Consider the following 21,240-nt stretch of genomic DNA (forward strand, 5'->3'; position numbering starts at 1 on the left):
GCCTAACTTTTTCTTTTACGCATTAATAAATGACCATATCTGGCTAGAACGACTCACCAGAGTAATAAGAATCATGATGTCAGCTTCGCTGGGATAAGTCTTTCTAAAGGCCAGGATACACGGAGCGTATATGCGACGAATAGTCGGCGTTCGACGCCCGGCGGCGTACGCGGGAAGCGCGGCGGAAGAGAAAACGTCGTTCGCCGCCGATCTAGCTGGCGCAGGAAAGTTGGTCGGCCGTCGACGACACCGGAAGGGGCAAACGAGCGGCGCCCCAGAGTGGGCCAATCAGGTCTCGCTATCCGCCCCGACTTCCGACTATGCTTCCCCGCTTGCCCGTGTAGCCCCATGCCGCTCTATCGTTCACGCAGGTCTTCCGCTTTTCGTATTCATGGCATCCAAAGCGGCGCGGCCGCGCGCGCGTCGAGCCATAGAACAGAGCCGCGGAGTTGGAGGAGCCGAGAGTTGTTTAACCGCCCAGCTTTGCCACAACGCATAGCATCGCCGCTTTCTTTAAACTACATCGGCACATGAATGTCTCAAACATATAAAAAACACTAGAAATCATTTCTAAACAAAACTTTGCGTGTTTTTAGAGTGTTCCGCAATTCAAAAGCGATGATAGTTGTCGTTAAAGTTTTTTTTTTGTCATGTGTTTCACTACAGCGCATTTGCCTCGTCTAGCCACACTGATAACAACGCAGCGGCTCGCCGGCGGCGGCCGCCGTGTCTTCGCTTCATGTAGCGCAGCCTGACGAACATACGGCGTCGCGCCGCGGCTGATTTTCTGCCGCCCGAACTTCGTTGTGAAAGTTCGCTCCGTGTATTCTGGCCTTAAGACGGATAACATGCTGACGCCGATTACCAAGACTTTTCTGTCATGTAAAGTGCAATGTCTCTCATAGCAAAATTCTAACGGAATGCTAAGTGTTCAGCCAAGCATGGAACACAACTTCGCGTATTGAATTTGCAAACATTCTTCTTACGCAAAATTTATGGACAGACACGGCGCGTATATGCACTGTAAAACCAGTTTCCCCGTTCAACGCTACATAGCTTGCGATATCCAAGCCCCAAATTTTATTGACTCTCGTGATTTATGAGAAGGAACTGTGGTTGAGGCATGGCAGCAGAAAGGAGACGACACACCCTTCAACAAGTTCGGCTCGAGCCACCCACACCCCAAGCATACCCGAAGGGAAGGAGCGCGCGCGGCGCCGAGCGAGACGGAGCGAGCGGCGTCCTGGCCTTGAACAGTCAGGAACTGGCCGTAGCATAATCAGAGTGATCGTAGCCTTGGCAACAGCTGACGGGATATAGCGCGTACGCAACGCTTCCATGTTTCCGCAGAATCGTTGGCACGGCGTTTCGCAGTCGACGTATGCGCCGTCCGTCATGGCTTCTCAAGGCAAGCTGTACACGCTGTGCGGTTTTACCGAGGAACTGGACTGGAGACCTTTGCATTTCGTCGAGCCTGTTCCTGCTAACAGAGTATGCGGCGCATGTGGTGTGCTGCCCAGAAAGACAGTTTTTCTGCCCTGTCGAGACGTGCTTTGCAAAAGCTGCTACGAGCTGTGCTTACTCAACGACAGACACGCCTGTCTACTCGACGGTGACCAGTTTCTTCCAGAGGAAGCTGAGTGGAGAGACTTTCCGTTGGAGAACCTGCTGAGGCGCAAGGTAAGAGAGCACGAGTGAGCGAATTCGTGTGTCAGTTTTATCCAGGTCATTTTAGCAAAATGCACTGGATAAATTTAGAAAGTAAAATGGGCATTCTTTTTATAAATAGGGGTGATTTGCTGTTAGAGCTGATGAATCACGTGTAAGGTAGATGAAAGCAAATATGGAAATATTACATACGCGGTAAACCGTGAGGAGAAGCAAATACTTTGACACTGTTGTCTGTATTTATCGTATCCCACTTCTATATCGCTATAAGCCTCACTACTGACTGAAAGCTATGGGAACTCGTGCGCAATCAGATATGTTGAGCGGAGCCAGCAGCGAGTATGCGGCAGCGCTACTGATTTATGAACTGCCCTTCTATTCGGGTATGCTTACTCGCATCCGTTAGTGCGGCATAGGGTGCACTACTTTCGTTTTTATCGTCTACTTTAATGCAGGCATGTTACAGTTTTCCTATGCTTTTTCTCGTCTGTCTTGTTCTGCGACCTTTTTTTTTACGCAACTGGTCTTTCACGGCGAAGGAGGCTAGGTTGCGTGTCTTAATCATCAAAAAACGTACTGATTTACTAAATTGTACTCAAATATTTACTGTTATTCTCCAATAAGCCATATTCAAGTACAGTGTTCAACGTTTCAAGCGCGATGCCAGGAGCGTGGGGCTGTCGGCTTGTGTGGGTTTGCACCATGTGCGTTCGACTCGCAGTGCTTTCCAAATCAGTATCGCGAATACCTGCTCCATCCTATACTTAATCGTAAGCGCAAGCTGTGATAACGAAGCCGTGAATAACATGCATGTGCGTCTACAAGTTTACCGCGGAACGGGAGTGTTTTTAATGTTCGTCCATGTTAGCTTCACGGCGACTCAACGAAACCTGTTTGAGGAGAACCGGCCGGCTTCGCTCGCAAATCGGGAGTTCTCCGTGCCGCACAGAGGATTGGTCCTGGACCCACTTCTGTGATGTCAAAATAAAAAAAAAATCAGTTTATTTCAGGGAATTTCCTGCGGAGACAGAGCCTAATGGCTGAAATAGCCTGACTGGGCCCCTGCCCCCGTTCAGTTCATAAAGCATTTACGCGTACAATAACATATACAGTAAGGTGCACATTATATTAAAATTACAGTTGCACTCAATTTACAGCCGACGAAGGAAAAAAAGTGACTTCTAATAGATCAGATAAGTAGTATGAAATGCATACATGTGTACATAGATCACGCAGATAGATATACATATAGAAAAGGTCACACAGGATTCATGTGTTAGATAGCTAGTAGACCCTTTATCATGTTACAGATATGTAGAGAACGATTATGTACCAGTACATTGTGCTTACAAAAACAGAAAAAAAAGAAAATCAGGAATGTCATGGACATAGTAGAAAGTAATGTAAAACAGTCTAAAATACACATGCTGTTCTGACAAGGAACGTTTTGTACATTCCTTTAAGTTTACCACGGCTGTCTGCCCAATTTAGTATGTCTTTTCTGTTTATTTAGAATCTGTATAGCTTGATACGTTACCGATTGTTTCCCGTAATTTGTCCTCATCTTCGGAAGCGTCCTCCTATGCTGCCTAAACCCGTACTTATGTTCAACTACCATATCACTGTCTTTGTATATGTTTGTGGTGTGTATATGTTGCACTAATTTATAGAGATAAATTTGATTGGCCATAAGCATGTCGTGTTTCAGAAATAACTCCCTGGTACGTAAGTCACGGTTATCTCCTGCATAATTTTCAAAAATACGTAGCACGCGCTTTTGTAGTACCGTTAATCTATTATAGTTGCGCTGAGTGGTGGCGCCCCATACTTGCGAACAGTAGGCAATCATAGAATATACTAGAGTATAATAAAGAGTTCTTTTTTTAACCGAAGAGGTATTAATGTAGAAATCTTTCTAATACATCCTATTGATCGAGCTATATCGACTATCAAATGGTCGACGTGACATGACCGTAGCAAAGACTCTTGGAACCAAACGCCTAGGAATTTTTGCTCAGGTGTTTGCTGAATAATCTCGGTTCTGTACGTAATATGCATGTCACGTTGGTCGCGTTTATTTGGAGAAGAAAAATGATGTATTTAGTTTTAGAGGCATTTAATTGTAGACAATTATCATTTAGCCATTTGGATAGGTTTTGTAGATAATGATTAGTTTTTTCTTGAAGTTCACGTTTCGTCCGTGAAGTAAAAAATACGTTAGTATCGTCCGCAAACATTACTATATCAAGGGTGTTGTCAATCTGAGTTATGTCATTAATGTATAACAAAAACAGGGTAGGACCTAATACTGATCCTTGGGGTACTCCATTTGTTACATTTAACGACGTCGAGGAATAATTATTAACATCTGTAAATTGGAAGCGTTTCTCAAGGTAGCTGGTTATTAATTTCAATGACATGGCACGTATTCCATAACACTGCAGTTTTAGAAGTAGAATATAATGATTCACCGAATCAAATGCTTTCCGCAAATCTAGAAAGAGACCTAAAGTAAAATTCTTATTTTGAATACTTTGAATAATTTTCTCCTTTACACGAAGTAGTGCCTGTTCAGTTGACTTGTGTTTTTAGTTTGATCCGAATTACGAAATAGATATGATATTATATTTCTCTAAGAACTTTGTTATGCGATCAGTAATTGCCCACTCAAAGACTTGATAAAACAGGTAATACCGATATTGGCCGATAATTTGTAAGGGCGTTTTTGTCTCCGGATTTGTGGATTGGAACAACCCTTGCTATTTTCTGTTGGTCAGGGAAGATACCAGTATCGAACATTAAGTTGATATAGGTGAGAACGTTTTTTATTACCTTAGAAGCATACTTTACTGGCTCAGCCCTAAATTCATCATAACCAGTGGCGCCATGTTTTATTCTATTAAGTAACTCTTCAGTCTCTTGCGGGGAGACGTGATACAAAACAAACAAATTTGATAAGAACTGATGTGTCTTGTTGGCTGTTGACTGCCTACAATTCCGCTATCTGCCTTTCCTGACTGTATAAAGTACTTATTGAATGTGTTTGCCAAACAGTGCCCAGCTATCGCGTTTCCATTTATCTCAATCTCTTGTACGCTGGTTATGGCATTGTTTCTGCTTGCCAATATGTTTGCTGTTTCCCATATCTTTGTTACATTAGTTTGATGGCGAAGAAACAAACTTTCATAATAATTTTCTTTTGCTTTCTTTACATCTGAAGTTAGTTTATTTCGAAGCTTCTTGAAGTCCTTAAATTGGTTTACATCGTGCGTACTAATAAAAGTGTGATACATTTTGTTTTTTTCTCTTATTCTTCCGTATAGTGCAGGATTAATCCAAGGTTTTCTTATTGCTTTCTTATTGTTTCGGCCACATTGTAAAGGAAACGCATCATCATAACTTACATTTAACTTCTTGAAGAATTGCTCGTAAGCATCTTTAGGATCACTGCAGTCATACCCGCTAGTCGAATTTATGGCCTCCACTAACAAAAAAAAGCTTTCAAGCGATTTGTCATTTATCACTCGATATTTGCTTACTACAACATGTCTGCGTGTGAAGTGATCAGCAACACAAAACGCGGGTAGATGATCACTTATGTCGCTAACTATCACTCCGCCTATTATTTCTGATACACTGATATTCGTAACACAGATGTCTATCGCTGTAGCTGTTTTAGGGCCAATGCGTGTGGGAACCGAAATCAAATTTTCACATCCGTATGACATAATCAGGCTCTTGTAATTCATCGCGTACTGGTCATTACTAACTGTATTTATATTTATATCACCACCGGCTGACGAAGACGAAGTTACTCGGTGCTAGAACGCATCTGTCCCAGCTAGCCAGTTTTCGTCAAATTTTCATCAGTCTCTGGGGCATTTTCTGCGTCCTGGCTTGAGGCGATGGACGCGGAACGTTCCGCAGGCCCGTGCTGCCAGAAGTCTGCAACGGCAATCTCTTCTATGAGTCAAGGCACCTGGTCAACCACCAGTGACCGCTCAAGAGAGACTCCTACTCCTGTGGCCATGGATGTAGAGCCTATTGCCGGCCCGTCTGGCATGATCACTACATTAACAAGTTCCTCAAGGAAACGAGGCACCTGGTCCAGCACCAGCGAAGACACAGAGGTCTACTCAATCACAGGTGACGACTCATCTGATGACAGCTTCGTGTCGGTGAGGAGCCGAAGGGCTAAAAGGAGGCTTATCAAGGCGTCGCCACCAGCGAGTACGTCAACCATGCAGGCAGGTAGTGAACGCTGGCCGCACACCATCCTCTTCATGCCAGTGGATTCTTCTGTCAACCTTCGAGTATTGAACAGGCAAGCTCTCTCTGTTTTTCTTGAGGGAAAGCCGCCTAACGAAACCAAGGAAGTCCGGCTGAACACACGAAAGATTGTTCTAGCTGTCGACACAACCCGTGGAACCACGCTGGAGACGCTGCGACAGATAACAGATTTGGGCAACATAAAAGTACGATCGGTCATGCCTATGGATGGGGCCTGCACTGCAGGTGTGATCTACGATGTTGACTTGGCTATTTCGAACTCTGACCTGCCAATTCTGATCAAACCGGCATACGAAGGAATGGTCATCACGCACGTATGCCGACTTGGCAACAGCCGTTGTGTCAAGATTGTGTTCAAGGGGGATTCCATCCCTTCGCACGTAAAGGTCGGTCACTTCCGACATGTCGTACGACGGTTTATCCCAAAGCCGCTTCAATGCCACAAGTGCTTTAAGATCGGACATGTTAAGGGCGCCTGCACAAACTCCCCAATATGCCCCCGGTGCGCGGAGTCACACACGGTAGATGTGTGCCGTGCCACAAACTTAAGGTGTGGCACCTGTGAAGGCAGCCATGAAGCGACGTCTAAAGAATGCCCAAGAATCAAAAAAGAGTTCGAAGTTCTGAAGCAAATGGTGAGGGATAACTCAACCCATAGAGAAGCCTCAGGAAAGATCCGGCTTCGACGTCGTCATCGACGGAAACGCTCAAGACAGGGTGGAGCTCGTGCGCCGCTTGCGCCAACGCCATCATCTTCATATGGAACGCCCGAGAGCGCAAGGAGGCCTCAGAGGGGAACTGCTGCCCCCGTGGATGAGTGGCCGGCGCTTGCAAGCTCTCAGTCTTCTAAGGAGCCTCCACGCTTGATGCTCCCATCGAAGCCCGCTTCTGTCGGTGAGGCTTCAACAGTCGACTGCCAAATGATCCCGGCGCTGCGATCCATTGTGAATGTCATCAGGGCCATGCTGACAAGCGTTGACACTCCGTCTGCTCGTAGTGGACTACAAGTGCTCGACGCGCTGAGCCCCGTCCTAGCAAGCCTTGAGTGAAGCCATGACTGACAATCACAAGTCATTTCGTAAGGAGGTCAAAGAAGCGTCGATCCTTCAGTGGAACGCGAGAGGTCTAAGATCTCGCATCGCCGATTTTCGTCAATTTGTTCTCACTAACCACTTTCCAATCATTGTCATCTGTGAACCAAGATTATCCCATCCAAGGAGACTATCCGGCTACGAGACAATATCCTCATCAAGCGACATCAAAAGTAGCAAGGTGGTCGTGTTTATTCGCCGTGAACTCACTTACGTCGTCCAACCGGTGCAACATCATGACGACAATCAGTATGTGTGCATGACTGTTAAAAATAGGAAAGTCACCTTTGCACTCTTGGGGGTGTATCTGTCTCCATCAAGTCGATTTGACACCAAAAGACTAGAAGACATCTTGAAAACACAACCTGGTCCATGGATTATCACTGGGGTTTCAACGCTCACCATACCATTTGGGGAAGCTCAAAGGTTAACGCGACGGGAAGACGACTAGCTTCATTAGCTTCCAACAATAGTCTCTACCTGCTGAATGACGCGATTCCAACATTTCTGCGGGGAATAACGTACAGCAGCTGCCTCGATTTGACTTTCGTCTCCCACCGCCTCGCCAGACATGTTAAGTGGTTTTTGGACATTGAAACGCACGGAAGTGACCACATCCCCACTTACCTCAAGATCAAGGGAATGTCTAACACGTATACGTTCACCACGATACGAAGAATAGATTGGTCTGTCTTTAAATCCCAGATTGAGGACGCTTGTCACAAAGGCCTCTCTTGTGGACTTCAACAAGCTATTAAGAAAACGGCACAGACGGCCACGCGCACACTTACGTGTTCTCCAAGGTATTCTGAATTCGACCAGGAATTGGAGCGGCTTCGTGCGATTCGCCGTCGTGCCGAAAGGAGATATCGACGCACTAAGTAAATTCAGGATCTCAGAACAGCCAGGCGAATGCAAAAGAAGATACAACGGTGCATGGATAAACTAGAGGCTCAGCGTTGGTCGAAATTTTGTGCGTCGCTAGATCCCCGCAAAGCGCTATCTCAAATATGGAGAACTGTGCGAGGTCTACGTTCTGTTCCGGAACAGCGTTTCCCGTTTAAGGCCCTAGCACTATTCCAGCGCCGACAAGAGATTGATGTGGCCGAAGACTTCTGTGCTATGATTGCGGGCCAGCCAAGTCGCACAGGTTCGCTTACATTGAACCGTATTCCAGATTCACGCGATTCACGCATGGATCTGCCTTTCACGACGCAAGAGCTTGACGCGGCGCTCGCCCTGTGTAATCGGTCGTCGTCGCCTGGTCCGGATGACATATCTTACCGCATGCTATGTCACCTTGGTGAACGGGCACGAAGTGCACTCCTTCATATCTATAACGAGTCCTGGCAAGAGGGCAAAGTTCCTCAAGATTGGAAGCTCAGCCGCCTTGTACCGCTTCTTAAGCCTGGCAAGTCTCCCTTAGAGATTACTTCATACCGACCGATTGCACTGGCAAGTTGCGTTGGGAAGGTAATGGAGCGAATGATCCTCGCCAGACTTGAGTGGTATCTTGAACATTACGAAATCTACCCGGACGCCATGGCTGGTTTTCGACGTCACCGATGTTCTATCGACAACGTTATCGATCTGGTAACCTATGTTCAACACCAAAAAACGTGTAAGAGGTTATCTGTCGCAATGTTCTTAGATATAAAGGGAGCCTACGACAACGTTCTTCATGACGCCATACTTGAAGCATTGGAATCGGTGGGCCTAGGCGGTCCATTATATCGTTGGACTCGCAGTTATTTACATAGGCGGTCTCTATTGAAGCTCTACTGAAGCTGGCTCAACCTCGGAATATTATACGCACCATGGAGTTCCACAAGGTGGTGTCTTGAGTCCTACGCTTTTCAACCTTGTACTCATTGGTCCCGTGGAACGACTTCCGAACACAGTTAAAATTTCAATGTATGCCGATGACATCTGCATGTGGGCATCTGGTGTGACACGGCCGCAAGTGCGCGCCAGGCTTCAAAAAGCGCCAGGCTTCAAAAAGTTTCTTGGAGGAAATGTCTGGGGTACTTCAGTACATGCAATGATGCAACTGTACAGGACGCTCTTTCTTGGGTATTTGCGATACAGCTTGCCTGTGCTGACCAACACCTGCAGAAGGAATATCCACACACTCGAAAGCGTCCAGGCCCAGGCGCTAAGAGTGTGTCTTGGATTGCCGCGGTGTTTGTCAACGACTGAAACCATTGCGATTGCACACGATTTCCCAGCCAAGACCCATATAGTCATGGAAGCACTCAGAGCACACGTAGGACACCATGCTCGAGCCCCTGCCCATCATCTAGCCTCACTGCTAGAGGATCGACCATGTGCTTCCTTTTGTGAAACTGTCCTGCCCTATTGTGCATACCTTCCATCAGGTTATACAGCTCCAGCGAAAGTTCCGTTTCCACCATGGTGCTTGGCTCTAGCAAAGGTTCGACTTATCGTGCCAGGCATACGAACAAAAGCCCAACTCTCGTCTCCAGCCCTCAAGCAGCTTTCACTGCTCTTGCTGTACGAGACGTACAACGATCATCATCATCTGTATACTGACGCTTCAACCACGGTGAATGGGTGTGCAGGATCGGTGATCTTTCCTGCAAAACCTTCCACCATAAATATTCGACTCTCTCACCAGACTACATCGACTGCCGCGGAGCTTGCTGCTATTCGTTGTGCACTTCGTGTAATTTCTGATGAACTACCCAAGAAATGGAGCGTGTTCACTGACTCCAAGGCTGCACTTCATTGTTTGGTTTCTGCCTTACGCCGAGGACCCCACGAACAACTAGTTCTAGAAATCAGACTGCTGCTTCACCACCTCGTCGAGCAAGGACACGACATCACGTTGCAGTGGATTCCAAGCCACTGTGGCATAATGGGCAATGAACTTGCCGACGCAGCAGAACGATCTGCACATGAGAAGGGCTTGCAAGACTCCATTCCATTCTCAAGAACAGACAGTGCAACGAAAATTCGTGTGCTTGCAAATGAATCCATCAAAACTTTATGGAACACACCAAGCTTACAGCATACACGTTTACACCGACTGGACCCATCCCTTCGAGTTCGACCCCCATCTGGACTCTCCCGACTAGAAACAGCAGTACTTTGCCGACTGTGGCTTGGTGTCGCCTACACAAGATCCTTCGCCTTCCGAGTCGGTATGGACGACAGCGCGGCTTGCAGACACTGCGGCGGCGAGGAGACCATCGAACACGTGCTCTGTCATTGTCCTCAATACAGCGCGCACCGGCTGTCACTAGCGACCACGTTGGCACGCCTTGACGACAGGCCACTTTCAGAACAGTTAGTTTTGGAATGCCGACGTGAACTGTCGTCTCAGCAAAAGTCGGTCAAGGCTTTGTTGACTTTTCTACGTGACAGTGGCCTATTAGAAAGACTATAAGGACCCCATTTCATCCCTTTTCATATTTTTTTCTCACGCTTTTATTTTTGTCACGCTCTTCTTTCTGTCATTACTTCCCCTAGTGCAGGGTAGCAAACCGGAGGTCTTAAGTCTGGTTAACCTCCCTGCCTTTCTCTCATTTGCATCTCTCTCTATATATATCACCACCAACACAAAAGGTAACTTGCTTGTCTGAAAAACCTGCATCAATTGCTCAAGAAAATTTAAGAACTCGCATTTAGAACCAGCTGGTTGCCTATATATGGCAGCAAGCTGCAATTGAGATGTTTTTATAACTAAGCATTCAACATATACATTTCTAATTGTGTACTCCTCAATAATGGTCTAAGCATAGCTATGGCTGATATATACCGCCACACCCCCTCCTCTTTTCCCTACGCGGTCCAAGCGTATGCAGGTGTAATTATTAATGACGGGTGTATCATCAGTAATCGTCAGCCAAGTCTCCGTAAGAACAATGACTTCAAATCTCAGAACGAGAGACTCCAAGAAAATTTGTAGGCTGTCAAGCTTGTTTTTTATGCTTCTAATGTTGAAATGAATCAGAGAGAAGTTACTTTGCTTGGTCTTAAATGCGGTGTTAAATACTTCTGCTGTGTATACATCACACGTACTCATCTACAGTAAAGAGAAAGCAAGCTTATAATTAGCTGATACAATCTTTAGTTAACTTTGGCAAGGTCATCGGAAGAAGTTATTCACAGGACAGGACTATCTTCGTCTTTCCTTGCTAGGATGTTGCCACCTGCTGTCCACACAAACTTCCATTTGAGCTCTTTCTTCTTTGCCACTGTTGCTCCAAGTAACTGCTTGTTGTGGCGTGTCAAATGTTCATTGACGAAAATTGCACTGTTAACACCAACCAGGCCAACGTCTTTTGCGCCAATTCTCATTTTCTTAGCCTCGGCTAATATCGAGTCTCTCTTAGCACACCTCGCAGAACGAACAATGTTCTTGATTGTTGAGTTCGCAGTTGGAACTCTATGTAATATATCAATGTCCCTCTCATCGACTGCCTCTCTATTTCGCAGATTTTTCGAATGGCTACTAAAGAGTCGCACTCGTCCGGAACACCCTTTATTTCAAGGTTCTTACTTGTTTGATATTGTTCCAACTCTTGTAATTTCAGAGATAACTGCTTGTTTTCAGCTTTTAGTTTTTGATTCTCAGACACCAAGCTTTTTAATTCATCTCTTAGTGCCTTTAGATCCCGGGTCACGTCTTTGACATCGTCACACGTGTCACTGCAGTGCTGAACAAACTTTCTCAGGTCCCTGAGTTCAGCACGCATTTCCCGCTTAAATTGTGCAAACAAGCCTGCAACATCACTTTCCCCTTCTTTCCCTTTCCCCGGCGTCATTGTACGATAGTACAGGTATCAATCCAATCACTTTCATACAAAAAAAAAGGACAACGACAACAGGCGTGTTCGGCAGCAGCGCAGAGTTGCAAAGACGATTTCAAAGCAAATAGACACTATTTCTCACCTGCAAAGGATGCAGAATTGTCTTTAGCGTGTGCACACTTCAATGCGCTGCTGCCGAACTGGACGCCTGGGCTCAGGGGGACCGTATTTAAGCCGTCCGCCGTCGGGAAGGTACAGCGACGACCCCAGCTATCTTCGTCACGTGGTAGAGCCTTGACAGTCGCAAGTCGCAGATCTTGCCTGTAGCGCTGATTGTCTCGGCCGTTTGTTGAAATGGCTGCAAATGAAGCAGAATTGTCTTTAGCGTGTGTACACTTCAACGCGCTGCCGCCGAACTGGACGCCTGGGCTCAGGGGGACCGTATTTAAGCCTTCCGCCGTCGGGAAGCTACAGCGACGCCCCCAGCTATCTTCGTCACGTGGTAGAGCCTTGATGGTCGCAGATCTTGCCTGTAGCGCTTATTGTTTCGGCCGCTTCTTGAGATGGCTGCAAAGGATGCAGAATTGTCTTAAGCGTGTGCACACTTCAACGCGCTGCCGCCGAACTGGACGCCTGGGCTCAGGGGGACCGTATTTTAGCCTTCCGCCGTCGGGAAGGTACAGCGACGCCCCCAGCTATCTTCGTCACGTGGTAGAATCGTGACGGTCGCAGATCTTGCCTGTAGCGCTGATTATCTCGGCCGCTGCTTTGGATGGCTGCAAAGGATGCAGAATTGTCTTTAGCGTGTACACACTTCAATGCGCTGCCACCGAACACAGCAGTCACACACGGATGTGGCCTAATGGTAGCAGAGGCATGGCCGCAATGGCTACGCTCTGGCCTCACCGGCAGCCGCACTACCGCCGACCACCCGCCGTGGTCGCTTAGTGGCTTTGCTGCAGCGGTGGCGGCGTTTCAATGGGAGCAAGTGCACATTAAAAATACGAGGCCTTCTAAATTAATCTCCGTGTTGGTAGCTTGCATCTGTTGAGAGGGATCGCTGGAGACGCCAAGCGCATGCAAATACCAGTGTCGCCGCATCTTTAATCGAGAGAGGCATCTGGACCATTTCTCTCGAAGTGTCCTGTCCACATTTGCCACCAAGGCCAGCTTGGACGCTGCTTTGTATTTCGCAGTGGGATGGTAGCCACGGCAGCACAACGATGTGGTGCAGTTAGCAAGCTTTATTGCATAGGCGTCTCATGTCTATTGCGAGGTTCGTGCATGCGTGGCGACTTCTGGAACCGCAGGGCTGCTCTTGAGTCGGTGAAGGTTGCCGTAGACTCAATCTGTCTGCTCTATGACGCAAATAAAATCGTCCCACAGTGCAGCTAGTTCAGTGGCTGCAGCTGAAGGGCGGTGACTGATAGAGGGAGGATTTGGTAACACTCGAAGGAATTCTGCGCACCAACGTTAGATGATGTAGGCGCGTCCGTCGTGATGTAAACGACTCAAGGCGCCATCGCCACGCCACGGCGCGTCCGCCTCTTTAGCGGCTTCTACAATATTCAACAACCCATCAGCGCGATCCAACCTTGCTCAAGGTGGCGATACCGTCGTCAAATCATGTGACCAATGTGGCCACGTGATTCGTGATGCCGGGCAGCCGGGCGAGCCGGGCATAGTCGCGTCGTCATGGCGTCGTCACGTCACCGCACTCGCATTGCGCTGTGGTGTGTTTGCGGCTGTTCTGAATGTGCTGCCGCTGCCCTTTGCTATGTAAGTGTTGCAGTGTTGTGCTGTCAAGAAAACGATATTCTGTGATCAGTTTGGGTTGTGCGATATGTTTGTGTGGTTTTAATTTTGTAATCAGTAGTGTTTTCAATTGGTATGTGACCAAGGCGGCCACGTTATTCGTGAAGCCGGGCATAGTTGCGTTATCGCACTCGCATGGCACTATAGTCTGTTTGCGACTGTTCTGAATGTGCTGCCGCTGCCCTTTGTCATGAAAGTGTTGCAGTGCTTTGCTGTCAAGAAAACGACATTCTGTGATTATGTTTGAGCCGGGCATAATAGCGTTATCGCACTTGCATTGCGCTGTGGATGATAGCGGCTGTTCTGAATGTGCAGTTCGGTTAGTTTGTTAGTTTGGGTTGTGCGATCTGTTTGTGTAGTTTAATTTGGAAATCAGTAGTGTTTTCTATTGGAGGGCGCGGAGTGGAGGGCACTAATCAGCTCTTCAAGTTTATTGTCATGTTATGTGAGGCGCCTTTTCACTGACGCTGTAATTAAGGCGTTAAGGGCAGTATAAGGACGAAAGTTAGAGGGACGAAATCGTGCCTGTGTGTCCCTAGCGTCGGGATTGGCCGCTATGCGTGATCCTAACAAGAAAGCACTTGCAGAATGCGAAGAATTTCTGTCTGCGCACCTTGCCGATCTCCGCAATAGAGCCGTCATTGTGGTATTTTAGTCTCCCGTTAAGCAAGAGTGTTGCAGACAAGGGAACAGGTTCAAACAGGCTTTATTTTATTATTCAGTACTAGTGCGGTATCCCAAAAGGTGAGGTCAAGTGCTCGCCCTATTTTCTTCCCTCGCGCTACAGCGCACTGACAGAATTTTGCGTGCACCATACCATGCTTTTATCGTTTGCGCTTCAGGTTCTCGATTGCGTTTTCCCCCCTTTACCCACGTGATGGGTATTTCATGGTATTACCGGGTACCAGATGTGTCCATATATTGTGTCCAATATATGAAACGGCCAAATTCGATTTTATTTGACACCTCAAATGGTAGCAATGTATTGAGTCCCTTGTAGCTTTGTGCTTGTTATCAATCTTACTATTTGGCGAATGGATACAGCATGTACGCTGCATAACTCGCTTGTGGATACTCCGTACGTGAGTCGAGTATGCCCTTGGTATAAAATAACTTGTATGCTTTAGGTAGTACGATTGTTTGCAGTTTGGGACATGTGTCGCAATGTACGCTGTGCGCCTTCGCGCTTTACTTCGTCGGCGGCCTGCCGAGTTCGTGCGGGTGCCATGTGTGCGCATGGAGTTCGCGAAGCGCTCTCGCAGTTTATATATATATATATATATATATATATATATATATATATATATATATATATATATATATATATACATGTGTTCTGTTCGCGCGCTTCGCACAACAGGGCATGTCGCAGTTCTTTGTCCTTGTGCAGCACATTTTCCTCGCGTACGTCTGTGCATTATTTGATACCGGTTTCACACGAGGCTTTTTTAGCCGCTATCCAGTCTGTTAGAAATCGAATTTCTCGGCCTTAATTGGCTCCTCTGCGCAAGCTACGAGAGTGAGCCAGTCGCTTTGATAATTTCGATCCGGATCGGGCTTGATCGCGATCGAGAGTGGTCGTGTGACACCGGTTTTACACATGGCTCCCACATAGGGAACACTTTAAGTTCAATGCTACTGAGTGAAGAGCAAGTGCATATATATGCCAGTGGTGGTATGTGGGCAAGTCTTTCTCGTGAAGCCAATACTTGTGCATTCAAAACATTTCAATTACCAGCGTAGTGGATCTATGTGTCTACTTCGACAAAATGGAGCACCAGCGCAGATATCTGGGCATACCTGTCCAGGGCAGCAAGTGTGTCTACATTGAAACCACTGCCAGCATGTGCGGCAGTTCTATTTCCAGCAGCGGGACTGCACAATAATCAGTAGGGTGCTCTCAAGCTCTTTATCTATGAAGCTCTGCCTGGACGGTGTGCCAAATATTTTTGGACGTGAAAGTGGGGGTGACTTGGTAAACATCAGTGGAACTGTGCGTGGACTTTTTGGCAATTGTTTTTGGATGTGAAAGTTTTGGTGAACTGGCAAACAATTTGCTCTGGGCTACATGTGTTAAACGTCTTTCTCATTTAGAGTGCTTTTTTTTACTTTAGGAGACTGGAGATGTGCGCAAAGTGTGACATGTCAGTGTGCTAATTAATGTATTTGCTGGTTTGCAAATTATTCGTTGCAACTTTGTTTTCGCCAGAGAGGTACAACTTTGCCTCTTGTAAAGGGCTTTTTAGATAAAACACTTACTATTTATTATGACCATTGCTTCCTTTGTTACACAAATGCAGCTTCCAGTGCATTCCAGTTTATTTCCATGTTTATGTAGGTTTCTAATATGAGGCTTGCGTATTCATTTCTCACGTTCTGGAGTGGCAAGATGCAGCATTACTGTCTCATCGTTCGCTGTACTACAGTAGCGTTCACTTGTTACACTGAATCCCCCATTTAAGTATTCTGTACTAATTTCACTTTATTGCTTTTTTGTTGTATGGTTATTTTTTCTCGCCATTACCTTCTTTGATATATCCTAAAGGCAATATTCCCAATTTCGCATTGTTCGTTTTTTTTTTATTTTTGTCACAGGATTGTTTTATGATGGTATGCCGTGGTATTTCTTTTTGTGCTCTTTTCAAGCTTCTAGCTGATTGGTAACATTGCTTGGGGGCACTTACCATCCGATTCATACTCTTGCATTTTTCAGTCTACTTCTTCCATTCGCTCCGATGTCACTTCTGCATAACTCTAGTCCATCTAATAGCACGTGCACTTTACTATGATAAATTAGACACTTTAGTACACTCCAGATTTTTCTGTTCAATTTTGTATGTGTACTTGGAATTTTGTTTATGTACTAGTGAATGTTCACTTTCGAGTTTATTACGAATTCTTTCTGCGACTTTTGCCATTGTTGATATACTTTTACTTCTATTTGCATTTCTCACACAGTTTGTTCGAACCTTGCATAAGCATTACATTTTAATAAAGTGTTTTTGCTTTGTCACAATGTTCTCATTTCATGCACTCTTGGCATGAAGGGCTTGGTCTGGCCACCTGCCAAGACGTGGCCATTTGTTCTTTGCAGGATGTCATTCCCATTGTGGGTGTAAGCATCTTAGCTTACTAAAGGCGGTATTAAGGATTTATTATTTCTAACAGGCTCATTTTCGTGCGACTTGGTCGAGGATGCGCCGGCCATGCGGGGAACAGTGCTTGGCACTGCGCCATGGCTCTTACAGTCGACACCGACGCTTCTACTCATCTAGGGCGCGATTGGAGATCGTTGTTCGAAACGCCCGATCAGTTTCACCTCACGCGATTGGCCTAGGCCGTGCGGCTGACGACATCTGCGCGGCATAGGCCAGTCGCGTGAGGCGAAACTAAACGGGTGTTTTGAACAACGATGTCTGATCGCGCCCGTCACCCGCGAAAGTTAGCTTCAGATGATCGTAAACCTTTCAAGACCGCTTCTAGACCAGCTTTTTGGTAACGTCCTAAAAACGTTTAGCAATTGGTTACGAATAGTTTTGGCAAAGGGATTACTTGTGTCTTTCCCAATCCTATTTCTAGACCAGCTTTTTGAATACGTCTTGCAGACCTGTTCTAGATCGTCTCAAGAAAGTAATTAAGCCGGACATTAGCAGTGATATACGACGTTTTCCCCCCGAAGTTCTCTCATTCGTGTCTTCTTTAACCCGTTCTTATCGTCTTGGATAAACGCTACGAAAACGTTACGTATCTCTTTTGTGCTACCTTTGTCTCGCTCTTGAACCTAGGCACGAAAGTGACAGTGGACCACGAAGGACTTTTACACGTTGGTTCTGTCGGCATCGAAGGGCTTTGATAATTCAGCGAGACCGAGCTCAGCACCACAGTACTGCTACGTGAAGCAAGCGAGTAACCCGAAACTGTGGCAGCAAAGCGCATGTGTACTCGAAGAAACTCCTGCTGCAGAAGAACTGGAATCGATAGGCGTGTGCTTTCGGCTGCAAGGGCGGCACGCTTTTCTGGCGACATCGTTAGACTTCGCGCGAATAGAAATGTTTTAATGGAATTCATAGCTTTCTGGAAACTTGTTCGTAAGACGCACCTGTTGCTACCCCAGCGCCATGTTCGGATGTCATCGGTACATAAAGAGATTTCAACCGCCGTGAGAATGCACCTCTCCAGTCCAATTAGAGAGACATTAGATACCACCGGATTTGAAACACCGCACCTGGGAAGCTCCTCGATGCAGTGTGTGCGGAGCTGTATCACGAGAAGATATCCACACGGACAAGCACAGACTTTCAACTAAATCTTTTCTTGAGTCAGAGGCATTATTATAAGGAGTTCACGGCTCATGTGCAATGAAGCAACAAACCAAAAGAAAACCATTGAGACCAGGTGAGCACGTATCTTTGTTGCTTTATTGCGAATGTGTAGTAGACTCTTTATATTTACGCCTCTGACCGAAATAAAATTCTGTTGAACGTTTGGGCTTGTCCGTGTCGGTATACTGTCGTCGCCAGTATTTATTTTAACAGAACACGCTCTGCACTGATTAAGATGATCATAGCGGCGACCTGTATAAGGGATGCATTGAAGCACCCCTGCGAGCACGAGATCGAGCAATGACTTCTTTCTTTAATTTGGACAGCATGATTATCGGGAGCGGCTTTTCCCCGTTGTCTTATCAATTGAGTATGTGAAACCATCTAGCAAAAAGAAAAAGGCATAGGTTGCGAACCAGCACGCGAAGAAAGCCACAAGAGACCAGTGCAGTGATCTTATCGCACAACTTGAGGAAAGTATTCAACCGTTATAATGAGAATTTACTTTCCAGTGCCCCTTGCAAGCTGTGTACTGTGTGTAGTCGAGTGGAAGAACACGATAGGCCCCAGTGCACCACCTATTGTAAAACAAGGTTTACAGACCGTACGGAGAACGTCATTTCCCAGATACGACTTAGCTGTGCTTAGGTATCTGTAGGACAAACGGAACAGTGTTTCAATGATCGAGCACGTTAGTACTGCAATAACGTGAAGAATGGGCATAAAAGGTATTTAGCGAGCCCATTAGAATAAGAGCGCGTGCACTCCCATGTTTTAGAAGACGATTTTTCCAGGGAAACTCAAATCTAGAGAGAGAAATTATACAGGCATTATTTATAATAGAAACTGTAGCCTGTAGCCTGTTGACGGTAGCTTCGTAATATGTCTTTGCTGGAATCAGAAAAATAAATACACATTTTGCATGACGGAGAATGACTACCATGTGCATGCCTTCGTATGCGCAGGTCAATACAGGGATGGATATATAAAGGCTAGAGTTCTTGAAATAGCAATTCGATTGGTGGCCCGCTTGTGTTCTGAGGTATCTGTGCGTCCTTGGGTCAATAGCGCCATTTGAGTGTAATTATCTGAATTGAAATATTTATTCCGTGCAGCCTGTTACCTTCGTAGTATACGCATCGCTCTACGTAAGCGTTTTCCGAAAAAAAAAGAATATTTCTTCTCAAGAAGCCTCTCACCCAAGCCGAGTTCGAGGAACGCCTACGTAACCATACCGAACCGCTCCTCGTTGTTAAGCGGCTCAGACGCCTGAAGATTTCAGTGCCCAACCGGAACGAAAACGGATTGCTGAACGTGAACACAACGCCACCCAATCGGAGCAAACGATGTTACCTCAACGTATTAAGACATTTCACCTTCAAGAACCACTCTCCTTCGCAATGCAAATACCACCAGTTTGCACACATGATACAAGTGGTGTCACCGTTTCGCTCCTGAAAATTAACACGATTAGTGAAAATCCTTCTTTAAGCCAAACAGCAATAGTTCATGTAATGTCGCACTCAAATGAGGTTGTCGCTGCCGCATTTCTTGTTTCTTCCGAACCATTTGTGTCTGCAGTATGGTCAACATCTTAAAAGAACATAAATTAGTGCTCGTGTGACAGAAACTTCGAAGGCATGAAAAAACATAGAATATGTTAGAATGGAAAATGGTATAATGATTCTACGGAAAATTGCCTAAACGCATCTTTTTTTCATTTCAGATCAAATGTTGGAATGAAGAACGCGGCTGCGACGTCGTTTTGCTTGCATCAGAGTTGAACAAGCATTTTTGCAATGACTGTGAGCACCACGCTACGTCGTGCCCTAAATGTTCAAAGCTGGTGCTGCGTAGTAAGGTGTCCGCGCATTTACAGAGCAAATGCCAAGACTATGCGGTGTCTCCGACGTCCGATGCTGTAGAAAAGTCACACAGTGACGAAAAAGCAATGATCATGGCTCTGAATGCGAGCTTAGACGTGCGAGGAGTTGAAATTAAAGACAGTCTAGACGAAGTTATTAGGGATCATATTGTCCAAAATGACCGGCTAAATGAGATCTCACATTGCATAAACACGGTCAAAGAAGCACTGCTACAAAGGCCAAGCGGAAATAGTACCTTGGATCACCTTACTTCACAATGTACAGTTACGTTATCTTCAGTTAGAGAGGTCGAGGAAAGATTGATTGACCACAGCGGAGAGACACGTGTGCTTTCGGGAACCTTAACGGATTCAATAAAAGATCTGAAGGAAGTGTTGCAGGACACCGCAAGGACATTCTCCATAAATGGCGCAGGAAGTGTTGCAGGTATTGGTGGATCGAAGGACCCTAAGAAGAAAGGACAGGGCACATTGAATAAAGAACTGGCCTTACACACAATAAACATTAAGCGATATGAGTTTCTTGTTAAGGGATACGAAGCAATGAAAAATAGCGCATATTCTGTAGGCTATCATATTTGCTGGGAAGAAAAAATATACATATCTGGCTATCTCGTGTCGCCAGGACTGCACTTCAGAAAAGAGGGAGATCATGTGTTACTGCATCCTTGTATTAAGCTGCACAAGGGTGCGATCGACGAATTTCTTCGGTGGCCTTTCAGTCAGAACATTCGGGTGACCGTCAAGCATCCGTCCCAAAGCAAGAAGTGCCAGAAGGAGTGGATCAACGGCGGTGAAATTGAGTTCTTTGGAAGACCCGGAGAAGCAGCCAACACGCACTGTGAGAACCGATCAATTTCATTTAGCCTCAATGATCTTGAACGTGAAGGGTACGTCACGGAGGACAAGCTTCACGTAGTGTGGGAGCTGCTTCCGAAGCCCGTAGCAGAATAAATGAGGGGAATTTTGCGTATTCCATTAAATACACATGCCGTTTTATTTCCTGGAAGCGAATTTCGCTCTTCCAAATGCCTTCGTTGAAAGCAAAATAAAGCTTCGATCTTTTTTCAATAGCTTTGCAATGTGTGCTTGCCTACCCGACACCGCTTTAGTGTGAGTTTATAAAATTGCCTTTCAACTGTGTAGTGTTCCATTCAGAACAGTATGTGTAGGTGACTCGCAGACGGAGTGAATTCAAAATAATATTCCATTATGGGAGATATTTGCTGTTATATATATATATATATATATATATATATATATATATTAGCCAAACTTCAAAAACGTTAGAGACGATGCCTTCAGTGCTGCTACAAAAAGCTTGCATGCCTGGCGAGACAATCCGTGCGCGTTAATTCAATTCCTATCGTGTAGGCTTGCTTAAGTCAGGTACT

At 45.9% G+C, this 21,240-nt stretch overlaps 1 protein-coding gene across 1 annotated transcript; it reads left to right on the forward strand.

The window, feature by feature from the left end:
* Positions 1-1,063: 1,063 nt before the first annotated feature.
* Positions 1,064-20,917, forward strand: LOC142563071 (uncharacterized). Its single transcript, XM_075673585.1, has 2 exons — positions 1,064-1,680; positions 19,688-20,917. Exons 1-2 carry the CDS (start codon positions 1,339-1,341, stop codon positions 20,798-20,800), a joined length of 1,455 nt encoding a protein of 484 aa, XP_075529700.1. The 5' UTR covers positions 1,064-1,338; the 3' UTR covers positions 20,801-20,917.
* Positions 20,918-21,240: the final 323 nt, after the last annotated feature.

This window comes from Dermacentor variabilis, chromosome 11 (genome assembly GCF_050947875.1).
Source record: "Dermacentor variabilis isolate Ectoservices chromosome 11, ASM5094787v1, whole genome shotgun sequence".
Lineage (NCBI taxonomy): Eukaryota > Metazoa > Arthropoda > Arachnida > Ixodida > Ixodidae > Dermacentor > Dermacentor variabilis.